General features: G+C 40.3%; 1 protein-coding gene across 1 annotated transcript; it reads left to right on the top strand.

Moving 5' to 3' along the window:
* Positions 1–5225: 5225 nt before the first annotated feature.
* Positions 5226–8756, top strand: hint2 (histidine triad nucleotide binding protein 2). Its single transcript, XM_060907904.1, has 5 exons — positions 5226–5359; positions 5521–5661; positions 7600–7704; positions 7798–7870; positions 7996–8756. The coding sequence occupies exons 1-5, from the start codon at positions 5228–5230 to the stop codon at positions 8085–8087; spliced, it is 543 nt and encodes a 180-aa protein (XP_060763887.1). The 5' UTR covers positions 5226–5227; the 3' UTR covers positions 8088–8756.
* The last annotated feature ends 7992 nt before the right edge of the window (positions 8757–16748 follow it).

The following is a 16748-nucleotide window of genomic DNA, read 5'->3' as shown; positions in this document are numbered from 1 at the left end:
TATATATACACACACACACACACACACACACACACACACACACACACACACACACACAGTGGGGCAAAAAAGTATTTAGTCAGCCACCAATTGTGCAAGTTCTCCCACTTAAAAAGATGAGAGAGGCCTGTAATTTTCATCGTAGGTACACTTCAACTATGAGAGACAGAATGGGGGTAAAGAATCCAGGAAATCACATTGTAGGATTTTTAATGAATTAATTGGTAAATTCCTCGGTAAAATAAGTATTTGGTCACCTACGAACAAGCAAGATTTCTGGCTCTCACAGACCTGTAACTTCTTCTTTAAGAGGCTCCTCTGTCCTCCACTCGTTACCTGTATTAATGGCACCTGTTTGAACTCGTTATCAGTATAAAAGACACCTGTCCACAACCTCAAACAGTCACACTCCAAACTCCACTATGGCCAAGACCAAAGAGCTGTCAAAGGACACCAGAAACAAAATTGTAGACCTGCACCAGGCTGGGAAGACTGAATCTGCAATAGGTAAGCAGCTTGGTGTGAAGAAATCAACTGTGGGAGCAATTATTAGAAAATGGAAGACGTACAAGACCACTGATAATCTCCCTCGATCTGGGGCTCCACGCAAGATCTCACCCCATGGGGTCAAAATGATCACAAGAACGGTGAGCAAAAATCCCAGAACCACTCGGGGGGACCTAGTGAATGACCTGCAGAGAGCTGGGACCAAAGTAACAGAGGCTACCATCAGTAACACACTACGCCGCCAGGGACTCAAATCCTGCAGTGCCAGATGTGTCCCCCTGCTTAAGCCAGTACATGTCCAGGCCCGTCTGAAGTTTGCTAGAGAGCATTTGGATGATCCAGAAGAGGATTGGGAGAATGTCATATGGTCAGATGAAACCAAAATAGAACTTTTTGGTAAAAACAACTTGTCGTGTTTGGAGGAGAAAGAATGCTGAGTTGCATGCAAAGAACACCATACCTACTGTGAAGCATGGGAGTGGAAATATCATGCTTTGGGGCTGTTTTTCTGCAAAGGGACCAGGACGACTGATCCGTGTAAAGGAAAGAATGAATGGGGCCATGTATCGTGAGATTTTGAGTGAAAACCTCCTTCCATCAGCAAGGGCATTGAAGATGAAATGTGGCTGGGTCTTTCAGCATTACAATGATCCCAAACACACCGCCTGGGCAACGAAGGAGTGGCTTCGTAAGAAGCATTTCAAGGTCCTGGAGTGGCCTAGCCAGTCTCCAGATCTCAACCCCATAGAAAATCTTTGGAGGGAGTTGAAAGTCGGTGTTGCCCAGCAACAGCCCCAAAACATCACTGCTCTAGAGGAGATCTGCATGGAGGAATGGGCCAAAATACCAGCAACAGTGTGTGAAAACCTTGTGAAGACTTACAGAAAATGTTTGACCCCTGTCACTGGCAACAAAGGGTATATAACAAAGTATTGAGATGAACTTTTGTTATTGACCAAATACTTATTTTCCACCATAATTTGCAAATAAATTCTTTAAAAATCAGACAATGTGATTTTCTGGATTTTTTTTCTCATTTTGTCTCTCATAGTTGAGGTATACCTATGATGAAAATTACAGGCCTCTCTCATCTTTTTAAGTGGGAGAACTTGCACAGTTGGTGACTGACTAAATACTTTTTTTTTTTAGTTTTTTCAGAGACCAAGATTCTTCTTTGGATGACTTCTTTATGAGTTGAGTGATACATTAAATCAACACAGAAAATGCATGATGTAGTATTTGTGTGTAACAGTATATTTTGTTAAGATAGCCATGTCACAATTATTAAATCCCTATATAATATTGTTGTTTTTAAAGCTTTCTGACAGTTTTTTTGGCCTAAAGTGGAGTTGAAACATAATTAAACCTTTGAGAACTCCATAATGATCCTTCATTTGCTTTAGCTGTGATGCATATATAAACCCCACCCATGAAAGTATTCAAGGTCAGCTGCAATCATGGGAAAGACAAAGGAGCTTCCACAAAAGCTGAGAGAGAGGATAGTATTTCATCACACCTAAAGGGCCTTGGGTATAAGAAGACTTCCAAAAAAATTTAACATTCCAAGAGACACCATTGGGAGCATTATAAGGAAGTTTAAAACTTATGGAACAGCTGCAAACCTGCCTGGACATGGAAAAAAGCCCAAAATTTCATCAAGGGCCCTTAGCCACTTAGGACAACTAAGAAAAAACCCCATGTGAGTGCAAGACACCTACAGGATGACATGATGAAGGCTGGTACAAGTGCTTCAGTGGCAACTATAAGACGTACTGAATAAACAAGTATTTCATGGCCGGACTCCAAGACGCACTCCACTCTTGACCACAAGGAATATCAAAAGTCGACTAGAATATGCCAGGAGGAATTTGGATAAGACTACAGAGTTCTGGGAGACAGTTCTATGGACCGATGAAGCCAAACTGGAACTGTTTGGAAGCATGGACCAGCGGTATGTCTGGCGTGCAAAAGGCCAGGCTTATGACCAGAAGAATACCATCCCCACAGTCAAGCATGGAGGTGGGTCATTGATGATGTGGGGCTGTTTTTCTGCGGCAGGAACTGCTGTGTACCTGGCATCATGGATTCCCAGAAATACCAGGCCATTTTAAAGAGGAATGTGATGCCTTCTGTTGACAAATTAAACCTTGGTGATCAATGGGACTTTCCAGCAAGACAATGATCCCAAGCACACCTCCAAGCCAGCCAAAGCTTGGTTGAGAAAAAGATCCTAGAACATCCTGGAGTCGCCTTCTCAGTCACCAGATTTAAATCCGATTGAAAATCTTTGGTGGGATTTAAAGAAGGCAATTGCAGCACGGAAGCCATCAAACATCACTGAGTGAGAGGTTTTTGCACATGAAAAATGGGCAAAGATTCCAATCGAGACGTGTAAGAAGCTTGTCATCACTTACCGAAAACGTTTGTTAGAAGTTATAAAAGCTCCACAAAGTACTGAAGCTGGGGGTTGAATAATAGTGCACATGCACATTTGTTAAAAGATTTACATTTTCATTTGAACTTCAAAGTTAAGTCAACTTCTGTTGTCAAAATAACTCAAATATCCATCTATCCATTATCTGTAGCCGCTTATCCTGTTCTACAGGGTCGCAGGCAAGCTGGAGCCTATCCCAGCTGACTATGGGTGAGAGACGGGGTACACCCTGGACAAGTCACCAGGTCATTGCTGGGCTGACACATAGCCAAACAACCATTCACACTCACAATTTAGAGCCACCAATAATAATAATAAAAATAATAATAATAATAATAATAATTTCAATTTATATAGCGCCTTTCACAAACCCAAGGATGCTTTACACAAGAGTTACCACCAAAAAAAAAAAACTAGGAAGAGTAGTGTGAGGTAAAGAGAAAAGTTTTCAAGTTAGCTTTGAAGGAAGAGAGAGTGGAACAGTCACGAAGTGATTGTGGTAACGAGTTCCAAAGTTTAGGAGCAGCAACACTAAATGATCTGCCACCCATAGATGCCAGTTTAAAATGTGGAACAGTCAGAAGTCCACAGACAGAAGATCTGAGGGAGCGGGAGGGACAGTACAAATGAATTAGCTCACAGAGATAGGAAGGGGCGAAACCATGAAGAGCTTTATAGGTTAAAAGCAAGATTTTGTATTTGATCCGAGAGATAACTGGCAACCAATGCAGTTGCTGTAAAACAGGAGTGATGTGAGCAGTGCGCTTGGTGAGTGTGAGGACTCTTGCTGCTGAGTTTTGGATGTACTGCAGGCAATTGAGCAATGTGGCAGGGAGACCATAAAAGAGAGAATTGCAAATGTCAAGATGAGAAAAAATAAATGCATTGACCAACATATTGGCATCAGTTTCCAAGAGAAAAGGGCAGAGACGTGCAATATTGCGGAGGTGAAAGAAAGTATCCTTAGTAATTAGTTTAAGATGGGGTTCAAACGTAAGGGTGGAGTCAAAGATAACTCCAAGGTTTTTTATAACTTGGGAAGGATGAATAGACACACCATCAACATCAATAGTAAAACTGGAGAAATTCTGAACCTGTCTTTTGGTACCTACTAATAGAACCTCCGTTTTGCCAGCATTAAGTTTAAGGCAGTTCTTATGCAGCCATTGCTTAAGGTCAGTGATGCAAGTCCTTAGCAGCTGAACAGAGGCTATGGAAGGGGTGATAGTGATGTTGATTTAAATATCATCAGCATAACAATGAAAGTTAAGGCCATGGTTACGAATAATCTGGTCTATAAGAGAAACATATAAAAAGAAGGGGACCAAGGACAGAACTCTGAGGCACACCTTGAGCAACAGTAGCAGTGGATGATTTATGAACACCAATAGAAATAAACTGTTGCCTGTTTGCTAGATATGACTGAAACTGGGACAAAGCTAAGCCAGTAATACCAAAAGAAGATAATTAGCCTAATCTGCATGTCTTTGGACTGTAGGGGAAACTGGAGCACCCGGAGGAAACCCACGCAGACACGGAGAACATGCAAACTCTACACAGAAAGGCCCTCGCCGGCCGCTGGGCCGAACCCAGGACCTTCTTGCTGTGAGGTGACAGTGCTAACCACTACACCACCGTGAACATGCAAAACTCAACACGGACAATAAGGACTGTAGCACTGAGGTAACAACAGTATCTTCTGTGCCTCTATGTTACCCTAATTTGCAAGATTCTTTGTGGTCTAAATTCCAGCTCATTTGTTTTTTCCATTGAAATATCTTTCATGATTTCTCTCTTGGGCGGCACGGTGGTGTAGTGGTTAGCGCTGTTGCCTCACAGCAAGAAGGTCTGGGTTCGAGTCCTGTGGCTGGCGAGGGCCTTTCTGTGCGGAGTTTGCATGTTCTCCCCGTGTCCGCGTGGGTTTCCTCCGGGTGCTCTGGTTTCCCCCACAGTCCAAAGACATGCAGGTTAGGTTAACTGGTGACTCTAAATTGACCGTAGGTGTGAATGTGAGTGTGAATGGTTGTCTGTGTCTATGTGTCAGCCCTGTGATGACCTGGCGACTTGTCCAGGGTGTACCCCGCCTTTCACCCGTAGTCAGCTGGGATAGGCTCCAGCTTGCCTGCGACCCTGTAGAAGGATAAAGCGGCTAGAGATAATGATATATATTGACTGAACCATTTTAAAAAAAGAAATTTTCCTTTTTGTTTCAAGGACATGACATTCCAGACCAGGTTGACTAGACACCTGACAGGGCTTGCTCACGTGACGCTCCTGGAAGTGCGCATGCGTATAGTGTTGTGGACGAACTGGTGTGAAACATTTAATTCTGCAATGATTTCGCGTGTTTTTATACAGAGACGGGGTTTCTCGTTGCCTTTTGTGTATAATTTACAACGGCGTGCTATAACAGTCCAGGTAGCTATATATATATATTAGTTAATACTTCCGGGTTGTGTAAGATTAGGAAGTCGGCAAGCTGAGAACTTGTTAGCAAAGTTAGCTCGTGATGGTGCACACTAGTGTTAGTGCTGTTTATCTGTTGCTTTGACTTGTTTGGTGTGTTGTGTTTGTCTCAGAATCTCTGTCTGTCTTCACACACTGATGAAGTTCACTTAGCGGAGGAAGCCAGCAAGAAATATGGAAGTCCTGCTCCGACTATATTTTCCAAAATTATTGACAGATCTATTCCTGCAGATATAATTTACGAAGATAACAAGGTAATTTTTGCTTGTTATGAACGTTTTTGTCCCACCTAGTGACTTATTTATGAGGAACAATAGTTCAGAAATCTTCTACATGTTTACTGTATGCATATAAGGAGATAATAAGTATTGAAGTCAACTAGCAAAGGTGCAAACTCTATCTATCCATCCATCATCTCTAGCTGCTTATCCTGTTCTGCAGGCAAGCTGGAGCCTATCCCAGCTGACTATGGGTGAGATTTGCGGGGTACACCCTGGACAAGTCGCCAGGTCATCGCAGGGCTGGAGACAAACAACCATTCACACTCTCATTCACACCTACGGTCAATTTAGAGCCATCAATTAACCTAACCTGCATGTCTTTGGACTGTAGGGGAAAGCCATGCAGACACGGGGAGAACATGCAAACTCCACACAGAAAGGCCCTCGCTGGCTGCTGGGCTCGTACCCGGGACCTTTTTTGCTGTGAGGCGACAGCGCTAACCACTACACCACCGTGCCGCCTAGGTGAAACCTCATCTTGACAAAAGAAAAAAAAAATCCGTCAACACCTTTTCTGCTATTTCAATTTTAGCACTTTTGCAGCTGGGTGGAGCATTCTACCTTGGCAAGGTAGAAAATAGACAGCCATGCCCTGTTGTTGTTTGTTTTGTCTACATATTTACATGTAATTTTCTCATCATATTTTCCTCAGTACATAATTCTCAGTGATTTCATCTTCATCTCATCTCATTATCTCTAGCCGCTTTATCCTTCTACAGGGTCGCAGGCAAGCTGGAGCCTATCCCAGCTGACTACGGGCGAAAGGCGGGGTACACCCTGGACAAGTCGCCAGGTCATCACAGGGCTGACACATAGACACAGACAACCATTCACACTCACATTCACACCTACGGTCAATTTAGAGTCACCAGTTAACCTAACCTGCATGTCTTTGGACTGTGGGGGAAACCGGAGCACCCGGAGGAAACCCACGCGGACACGGGGAGAACATGCAAACTCCACACAGAAAGGCCCTCGCCGGACCCGGGGTTCGAACCCAGGACCTTCTTGCTGTGAGGCGACAGCGCTAACCACTATACCACCGTGCCGCCCTGATTTCATCTTCAGTAACTGCTTTATTCTTGTCAGAGTTGTATGGATATGGAGCAGGGCATGAGGTGGGAAAGCACCTTGGATGAAATGCCAGTCTATCACAGGGCACCATGTACATACACATTCACACCTACACTGTCAGAAATAACGGGACAGAAGGAGTCCACTTCTGTCCCCCAAGGTACAATTTACACTAATGTATCTCCTAGGGCTTGTTATTGGGCCTCAAGGTAACTGTGTGTACCTTCTGTAGGACCAAAAAGGTACATATATGTTCCAAAGCACTATATAAAGGGTACAAATAAGTACACTAGAGGGTCCTGCCCCAGTGACAAGCCGTTGTCCATCTAAAGGTACAATAATGTACTTTTATTTTCTCAGAGTATAGAAATTAGAGGTGTAGGTAGGAGGAATCCCACGCAGACACGGGGTGATCATACCAAACTTTACACCTGCGCTTGGAATCAAACTCACGGCACCATCGTGCCACTCTAATGTGAATCAGCTGGTTTTCCTTTTTTCTATAATTTTGCCACAATTTTTGCATTTTGTCTCCTTTTCCTGATTTCTGCTTTAAATTTTAATTAGCTTCTTTAATTGCTTTTACATTTTGGCACATTTGCAGCTGGGTAGCGTTCAGAAAAAGGCATTCACCTTAAATGTATAATGACTAACTGGTTTTCAGACAGACTGGTCATCTGAACCCTCTCAATGATTTGCAACATTTTCATATGCCTTTTTTTTTTTTAAATTTACTATGACAAGTACACGGGTAGAATTTTATATTAATTAAATTCTTATTTCCTCTTCTTTTGAACTTGAGCTTCAGATAATGGACTACTCTAACATCTCTTTCAGTGTTTAGCGTTTCGGGACATCAGTCCACAGGCTCCTGTTCATTTCCTGGTTATTCCCAGAACTCCTATCCCAAGGATAAGTGACGCTCATGATGATGATTCACCGGTTTGTGTCTCTGTGCTGTATTCTTACGTTTTGTTGTTTCATGCACTCTGAAGACATCAATTTTTTTATATATATAAAATATTTTTCTTTTAGCTCCTTGGACATCTCTTGGTAGTAGCAAAAAATCTGGCAAAGAAAGAAGGATTAAGTGAGGGATACAGATTGGGTATGTTTGTAGTGTTTATCATAAAAATATTCTTATGATCACGTATGGTTTTAGAATATTTAATTTTAAGTTTTTACCCGCAGTGATCACATAAAGCTAACAGACTGTGTGTGTTTCTGCTGTAGTTATCAATGATGGGAAACATGGGGCTCAGTCTGTGTATCACCTGCACCTTCATGTCCTTGGAGGAAGACAGATGCAATGGCCTCCAGGATAGATGACCACTCTGTCCATTAGTGTTTAACTGTGAAGAGAATGTTCAAATATTCAATATGCAGTCAATTTAAATAAGTAGTTAGGTACAGCATATCAAAAATAATAATTATAGGTAAAAAATGTGGCATGCAATAAGGGTTTGTGCCTTTAAAAATATATATATAATTATTTATTTACTTTTTTTGCATTATGGTTTCTAAATTGATTTGTCAGTATGAACATGCTAGTGTGAACCTCACTGCTCAGTTTATTATAGTTAATATCATCATGCAGGTTGCTATTGGTTCATTACGTGCCACTCCACAAGTGCCTCAACTGCAAAAAGGCATTTTACCTTGACCTAGTTTCCTCTGCCATTAAACATGTACCAATCCAGCTGGAGCACTCAGACATTTTATTTGGACCTTGACCCCAAATATGGCCTTTGTGCTAATTTGTCAGTTCCATTTAAAAAACTGAAATAAATAATAATCTTGATGACTACTGATATATTATGATAGCAAGGTATTTGACCTTCAGCTTCCTCTGATCTTCAGTTCATGTTGTTTCTGTAGTAACATACAGTGATTGCTTTATGATATGTACAGTGTCTTGCAAAAGTATTCATCCCCCTTGGTGTTTGTCCTGTTTTGTTGCATTACAAGCTGGAATTAAAATGGATTTTTGGAAAGTTAGCACCATTTGATTTACACAACATGCCTATCACTTTAAAGGTGAAAATTGTTTTATTGTGACACAATAAGATGAAAAAACAGAAATCTGAAGTGTGCATAGGTATTCACCCCCTTTCATATGAAACCCCTAAATAACAGCTGGTCCAACCAATTCACTTCATAAGTCACATAATTAGTTGATTAAGATCCACCTGTGTGCAATCAAAGTGTCACATGATATCTGTATAAATCAACCTGTTCTGGAAGGACCCTGACTCTGCAACACTACTAAGCAAGCAACATGAAAACCAAGGAGCCTCCAAACAGGTTAGAGACAAAGTTGTGGAGAAGTATATAGACTGGTACCAAAATTCAAAAAAGTGCTTATTTAAGGAGTTAAAGGCATTTTTGAGACAAAGTCGGCAAACAGTCTTATTTTGTCAATTTGGGTGTGCCGAATTCAAATCTGCAATATGCCGAGCTCTATCTGACCTCTGTTGACCTCTAGAGGTCATTGAGCTTTGGGCCTGTAAACGTCTCAGCTGAACCCAGTTTCTCAGCTTTCTAAGGAATGAAATGTACTAAAATGATTAATGAAGTTAGCAAATGGCCTTGTTTGTTAAATGTTTGGGTGCTGAATTCATTTTTCATTTGTAAAATGACATATGACCTCTGATAACGTCAAGGTCATTAAACTTGGCCTATAGGCCTATGCATTTAACGGGATTTTTAAACTGACTTTACTCCCCCAAAAAGAATATGAACAGACAAAAAACAAATAGAAAGGAACAAATACAACATTAAATGCCAGTCCATGTACATGTGACTTACTTTTCACAATGAGAATGCCTCGGCGATCACCTTACATAACATTGCATTACATTTAGCGGTTATTGTTTATACAAAGCTACTGAAAAAAGGACAGATTCAGCAGCATACAAAATGTGGGGGCATACAGGGTATACAGGTTAATCAGGGTTAGTATATATGAGAGTTTTTTTCTTTGTTGTTTGTTTTTTGCAAAGGCTTTACCCCGTTTAAAACAAAACAAAAACAAACAACAAAGAAAAAAACTCTCATATATACTAACCCTGATTAACCTGTATACCCTGTATGCCCCCACATTTTGTATGCTGCTGAATCTGTCCTTTTTTCAGTAGCTTTGTATAAACAATAACCGCTAAATGTAATGCAATGTTATGTAAGGTGATCGCCTAGGCATTCTCATTGTGAAAAGTAAGTCACATGTACATGGACTGGCATTTAACGTTGTATTTGTTCCTTTCTATTTGTTTTTTGTCTGTTCATATTCTTTTTGGGGGAGTAAAGTCAGTTTAAAAATGCCGTTAAATGCATAGGCCTATAGGCCAAGTTTAATGACCTTGACGTTATCAGAGGTCATATGTCGTTTTACAAATGAAAAATGAATTCAGCACCCAAACATTTAACAAACAAGGCCATTTGCTAACTTCATTAATCATTTTAGTACATTTCATTCCTTAGAAAGCTGAGAAACTGGGTTCAGCTGAGACGTTTACAGGCCCAAAGCTCAATGACCTCTAGAGGTCAACAGAGGTCAGATAGAGCTCGGCATATTGCAGATTTGAATTCGGTACACCCAAATTGACAAAATAAGACTGTTTGCCGACTTTGTCTCAAAAATGCCTTTGGGTGTCACAATTCTGGATTTTGGTACCAGTCTAATAGATCAGGGTTGGGTTATAAAAAATATCCCAGGGAGCACCATTAAATCCATTATAGCAAAATGGAAAGAATATGGCACCACTACAAACCTGACAAGAGAAGGCCACCCACCAAAACTCACACACCGGGCAAGGAGGACATTAATCAGAGATGCAACAAAGACACCAAAGATAACACTGAAGGAGCTGCAAAGATCCACAGCAGTGATGGGAGTATCTGTCCATAGGACCACTTTAAACTGTACACTCCACAGAGCAGGGCTTTATGGAAGAGTGGCCAGAAAAAAGCCATTGCTTAAGAAAACACATTTGGAGTTTGCCCAACAGTATGTGGCAGACTCCCCAAACACATGAAAGATGATTCTCTGGTCAAATGAGACTAAATTGATCTTTTGGGCCATCATGGGAAATGCCATGTGTGGTGCAAATCCAACACCCTGAGAACACCATTCCTACAGTGAAGCATGGTGGTGGCAGCATCATGCTGTGGGGATGTTTTTCATCTGCAGGGACAGGAAAGCTGGTCAGGACTGAAGGAAAGATGGATGGCACGAAATACAGGGCAATTCTGGAGGAAAACCTGTTTGAGTCAGCCAGACGTTTGAGACTGGGATGAAGGTTAATGTTCCAGCAGGACAATGACCATAAATATACTGCTAAAGCTACACTGGAGTTGTTTACAGGGAAACATTTAAACATCTTGGAATGGCCTAGTCAAAGCCCAGACCTCAATCCAATTGAGAATCTGTGGCATAACTTGAAGATTGCTGTACACCAATGATTTTTTTTTATTCAACATCAAATATTGAAACTGAGAAATGTTGTTTTTTGAAAAAATATATGCTCATTTTTAATTTGACAGTGGCAACATTTTTTTAAAAAGTCTAAGAAAAACCTTAAGCACTCTCATATCTTAAGTCATATAACACTGACATCTCATTTCTGTAGTAAGAGCCAATAAAGTAAGTGTACAAGATAGGCGGGGTACTGGGGTGAGAGATATTGTGAGATGGGCAAAGATGTGTATGGATGTTTTATAGATTATGAAAAGGCGTTTGACCAGGTAAACCATACAAAACTGATGCAGTGCCTTTGGAATAAAAGGAAAAGATCTAAGCTTGATTAGAAATTTATACTGGAAGCAGCGGGCATGTATAAGACTGCACAATGGTCTACCAGAAGAAATACTTATAAAGAGGGGAGTGCATCAAGGTTGTGTCTTATCTCCTTGTTTGTTCAACTTGTACACAGAAGTGATCTTCAGAAGCATTGAAAATTTTGGAGGAATTAATATTGATGATACAACTATAAATAATCTTAGATATGCAGATGACATCGTGTTATTGGCAGAAAATCAGGAACAACTACAAAAAATAGTAGACCAAGTTAATAAGATAGGCAAACACCTTGGTATGAAAATAAACACAAAGAAAACTAAGACAATGGTGATCAGTAAAAAGACAGATAATCCTAAAGTAGACATACAGACAGATGAAACCAATGTTGAGCAGGAAGAGAAATTTGTGTTCCTGGGTCAACTCATAACCGCAGATGCCAAATGTGAGAAAGAAGTAGCAAGAGGTGTCTTTAACAAAATGCAGGCAACCCTTACTTCACATAGAATTGGCTTAGAAATAAGAAGATTATTGAGGTGTTATGTTTGGTCTATGCTTTTATATAGAGCCGAAACATGGACAATAAATAACCAAATGCAAAAAAGACTTGATGCCTTTGAGATGTGGGCTTACAGACATATGAATAAGATTTCTTGGACTGAAAATTAACAAATGAAGATATGCTGAAGAGGGTACGTGCTAAGCGAATGCTTCTGAAAGTAATTAAAGAGAGAAAACTCAAGTACTTTGGTCATATAGTTAGACATGACAACCTCCATTGTACTCTACTGGAAGGCCAGATAAACAGCAGGTGAGGTTGGTGGTCAGCCCAGAATATCATGGGTTACAAACATCAGGGAACGGACTGGCATGACTTACACAGAGGCAGTATGAAAAGCATAAAACCAGAAAGAATGGTGTTTCATCACATCCCACCCTCGACCAGAGGAAGGAATGTGAAGAAGAAGACAAGATAGACAAGTCATAATAACACCATTGCTGAATTCACCATATAAAGTTACAATAAACTTGATTCATGGCTAAATAAAAATATCAAAGCATAATGCAAGAAGTTTGCATGCAATTACAAAGTCACTGTGTGTTGAAAATATGAAGTTTTGTTCATTTTTAATAACTTTTTGCCATAAATTGCTACAATTGCAGTTGTTGTTCAATTCACAGCTTTAACTACTAAATCTTCACTTACACACTTTGTAGTATGAGTAGACAAAGTACATTATGCCATAATTTTGCAATTATTATCCATTAGAGCTTAATTATATCCTACATATAAAGATAAACATGCTTATGAAAGAAAAATTAAATTCATGTTTAGTATCCAACATTAATGTTCAAGAAATGGTAAAGTAATCCTAAATTTATAAGTACTCTGACCTGGCGACTTGTCCAGGGTGTATCCCGCCTTTCGCCCGTAGTCAGCTGGGATAGGCTCCAGCTTGCCTGCGACCCTGTAGAAGGATAAAGCGGCTAGAGATAATGAGATGAGATGAGATGCTTATGAAAGAAAATAAATTAAATTCATGTTTAGTATCCAACATTAATGTTCAAGAAATGGTAAAGTAATCCTAAATTTATAAGTACTCTGACCTGGCGACTTGTCCAGGGTGTATCCCGCCTTTCGCCCGTAGTCAGCTGGGATAGGCTCCAGCTTGTCTGCGACCCTGTAGAACAGGATAAAGCAGCTAGAGATAATGAGATGAGATGATAAGTACTCTATCTAATTTAGATTAGATTAGATTAGATTAGATTAGATTAGATTAGATTAGATTAGATTAGATTAGATTAGATAGAACTTTATTGATCCCTTTGGGAGGGTTCCCTCAGGGAAATTAAAATTCCAGCAGCATCATTACAGGATAAACAGAGAATAGAAAATAGAGAAAACTTCTAGAAAAATTAAATTAAGTATTTATATATACAAATATAAAAAAATAATAAAATGGGGGGGGGGGGGGGGGGGAAGGCCAGCAGGAGAGGTATTGCACATTGTCCAGTATTGCTTTTTGTCAGGGTAGGCTACTGCTCCTTCCCGTCCTCTGTCCTCCTGTCTCCCCCCCCCCCCCCCCCCCCCCCCCCCCCCCAGAGAGGAGTTGTACAGTCTGATGGCGTGAGGGACAAAGGAGTTTTTAAATCTGTTAGTCCTGCACTTGGGAAGGAGCTGCATGATGATTTGCAAGTCCATGGATAGTTTTTTTTTTTCATTTCTAATGGATCTCAGATAGACTCTATGGATGGAAGAGAGAAATCATGAAAGATATTTCAATGGAAAACACATGAGCTGGAATTTAGACCACAAAGAATCTTGCAAATTAGGGTAACATAGAGGCACAGAAGATACTGTTGTTACCTCAGTGCTACAGTCCTTATTGTCCGTGTTGAGTTTTGCATGTTCATGGTGGTGTAGTGGTTAGCACTGTCACCTCACAGCAAGAAGGTTCTGGGTTTGAGCCCAGTGGCTGACGGGGGCCTTTCTGTGTGCAGTTTGCATGTTCTCCCCCGTGTCTGCGTGGGTTTCCTCCAGGTGCTCCGGTTTCCCCCACAGTCCAAAGACATGCAGGTTAGGCTAATTGGTGGCTCTAAATTGACTGTAGGTGTGAATGGTTGTTTGTCTCTATGTGTTAGCCCTGCGATTACTTCTCCAGGGTGTACCCCGCCTCTCGCCCATCGCTCCAGCTTGCCTGCGACCCTGTACAGGATAAGCAGTTACAAGTAATGGATGGATGGATGATGTAGGATACACCTTAGCTGAAGATTAAGGGCCTTGCCCAACCATGATAGCTTGACACTACTGGGTTTTGAACACACAACCTTCTGATATGCTTCTGATATGGTCAAAGCCGTAACCATTGAGCTACCACAACTGACTTGCATTGATTCAACATCTGGATGAACTATACTAAAAGATTGTCATGAATCATTGCAAAATAATCTATCTAGTTGAGCTAACTGTAGTGGCTCAGTGGTTAAGGCTTCAAATCCCAGTACCACCACCATGCCTTGATTGGATCCTTAAGCAAGACCCATACTGTGTCAACATACTGGGTTATGTGTTATTTTATATTATAGGAATAAAATATTTGTGAAATCCATGTCTAAAGGCTATTGCAGCTTTCTTCTATAGAGGCATAATGTCCTAGGCAAATAATTCACTAGAAAGATCAAGGAAAAAAAATCACTGGGACCAACCTTACTACATAATGACAGTGGAGTTGTGGCTTGAAATAAAATAGGATTATGATCAACTTTCCTTTCTTGATATATTTTAGTACAGTTGGCATATATGTTTAGGACACAATTATGTCCTTGTTCATTTATTATAGCAGTATAGTAAAAATAGGGATGTCATTCTTTTTTTTTTTATCAGTACAACTTTGGATTGCACTTGATTTCCCTTCTCTGCCTTGCACCTTATCTCCTGGATTAGATCTTGTGTTTAACACAACCCTTGGTCATTGTAGATAAAGAAAAATACCTTTAACTTCCATTTAGTCAGATTTAGTGATAGCAAATTTCCTTTTATTTAGGTCTATTCTATTATTTATATATATATATATATATATATATATATATATATATATATATATATATATAATATACAGTGCTCAGCGTAAATGAGTACACCCCCTTTGAAAAGTAACATTTTAAACAATATCTCAATGAACACAAACAATTTCCAAAATGTTGACAAGACAAAGTTTAATATAACATCTGTTTAACTTATAACGTGAAAGTAAGGTTAATAATATAAACTTAGATTGCACATTTTTCAGTTTTACTCAAATTAGGGTGGTGCAAAAATGAGTACACCCCACAAAAAAACTACTACATCTAGTATTTTGTATGGCCTCCATGACTTTTAATGACAGCACCAAGTCTTCTAGGCATGGAATAAACAAGTTGGCGACATTTTGCAATGTCAATCTTTTTGCATTCTTCAACAATGACATCTTTTAGTGACTGGATGCTGGATGGAGAGTGATGCTCAACTTGTCTCTTCAGAATTCCCCAAAGAAAATAATTTCTTTACACCACAAAGGTGAAGGCTACAAGAAGATCAGCAAAGCTTTACTTATCAGTCAGAATACTGTAGCAAAAGTGGTACAAAAATTTAAGAAAGGTGGAACTGCAACCATCTCACAGAGACGTCCAGGTCGTCCACGGAAGTTAACACCTCAACAGGAGCGTCTTCTGATCAGAAGGGTTGAAGAAAATTGGCATGCAAGTTCACTGCAGTTATCTAAAGAAGTAGAAAGCCAAACTGGGGTGACTTTTTCCCGTGACACAATACGGCGTACACTGCAGAGGAATGGCATGCATGGATGCCGTCCACGAAAGAAGCCTCTCCTAAAGCCCAGGCACAAAAAAGCCCACCTAGAGTTTGCCAGGGCCCATGCTGACAAAGATGAAGACTACTGGGACTCTATACTCTGGAGTGATGAGACCAAGATAGATGTTTTTGGAACTGATGGCTTCAAAACTGTATGGCGTCGCAAAGGTGAGGAATACAAAGAAAAATGCATGGTGCCTACAGTGAAACATGGTGGTGGCAGTGTCCTTATGTGGGGCTGCATGAGTGCTGCTGGTGTCGGGGAGCTGCATTTCATTGATGGCATCATGAATTCACAGATGTATTGCTCTATACTGAAAGAGAAGATGCTACTATCACTCCGTGCCCTTGGTCGTCATGCACTTTTCCAACATGACTAAACACACATCTAAGGCCACTGTTGGATTTCTGAAGAAGAACAGGGTGAAAGTGATTCAGTGGCCAAGTATGTCTCCTGATCTGAACCCAATTGAACACCTATGGGGAATTCTGAAGAAACAAGTTGAGCATCACTCTCCATCCAGCATCCAGTCACTAAAAGAGGTCATTGTTGAAGAATGGAAAAAGATTGATGTTGCAAAATGTCGCCAACTTGTTCGTTCCATGCCTAGAAGACTTGGTGCTGTCATTAAAAATCATGGAGGCCATACAAAGTACTAGATGTAGTAGTTTTTGTTGTGGGGTGTACTCATTTTTGCACCACCCTAATTTGAGTAAAACTGAAAAATGTGTAATCTAAATTTATATTATTAACCTTACTTTCACGTTATAAGTTAAACAGATGTTATATTAAACTGTGTCTTGTCAACATTTTGAAAATTGTGTGTGTTCACTGAGATATTG

The sequence above is a fragment of the Neoarius graeffei genome, chromosome 24 (genome assembly GCF_027579695.1).
Source record: "Neoarius graeffei isolate fNeoGra1 chromosome 24, fNeoGra1.pri, whole genome shotgun sequence".
In the NCBI taxonomy this organism is placed as follows: domain Eukaryota; kingdom Metazoa; phylum Chordata; class Actinopteri; order Siluriformes; family Ariidae; genus Neoarius; species Neoarius graeffei.
The sequence above is the reverse complement of the archived record's forward strand: the minus strand, read 5'-3'. Positions and strand labels throughout refer to the sequence as shown.

Excerpts from the sequence above, each read along its gene's own strand:
- hint2 (XM_060907904.1), top strand. The coding sequence starts at position 5,228 with ATGCGTATAGTGTTGTGGACGAACTGGTGTGAAACATTTAATTCTGCA. Across the intron at positions 5,360-5,520 it reads GGCGTGCTATAACAGTCCAG|AATCTCTGTCTGTCTTCACA; the intron begins GTAGCTATATAT and ends TGTTTGTCTCAG. Across the intron at positions 5,662-7,599 it reads TAATTTACGAAGATAACAAG|TGTTTAGCGTTTCGGGACAT; the intron begins GTAATTTTTGCT and ends CATCTCTTTCAG.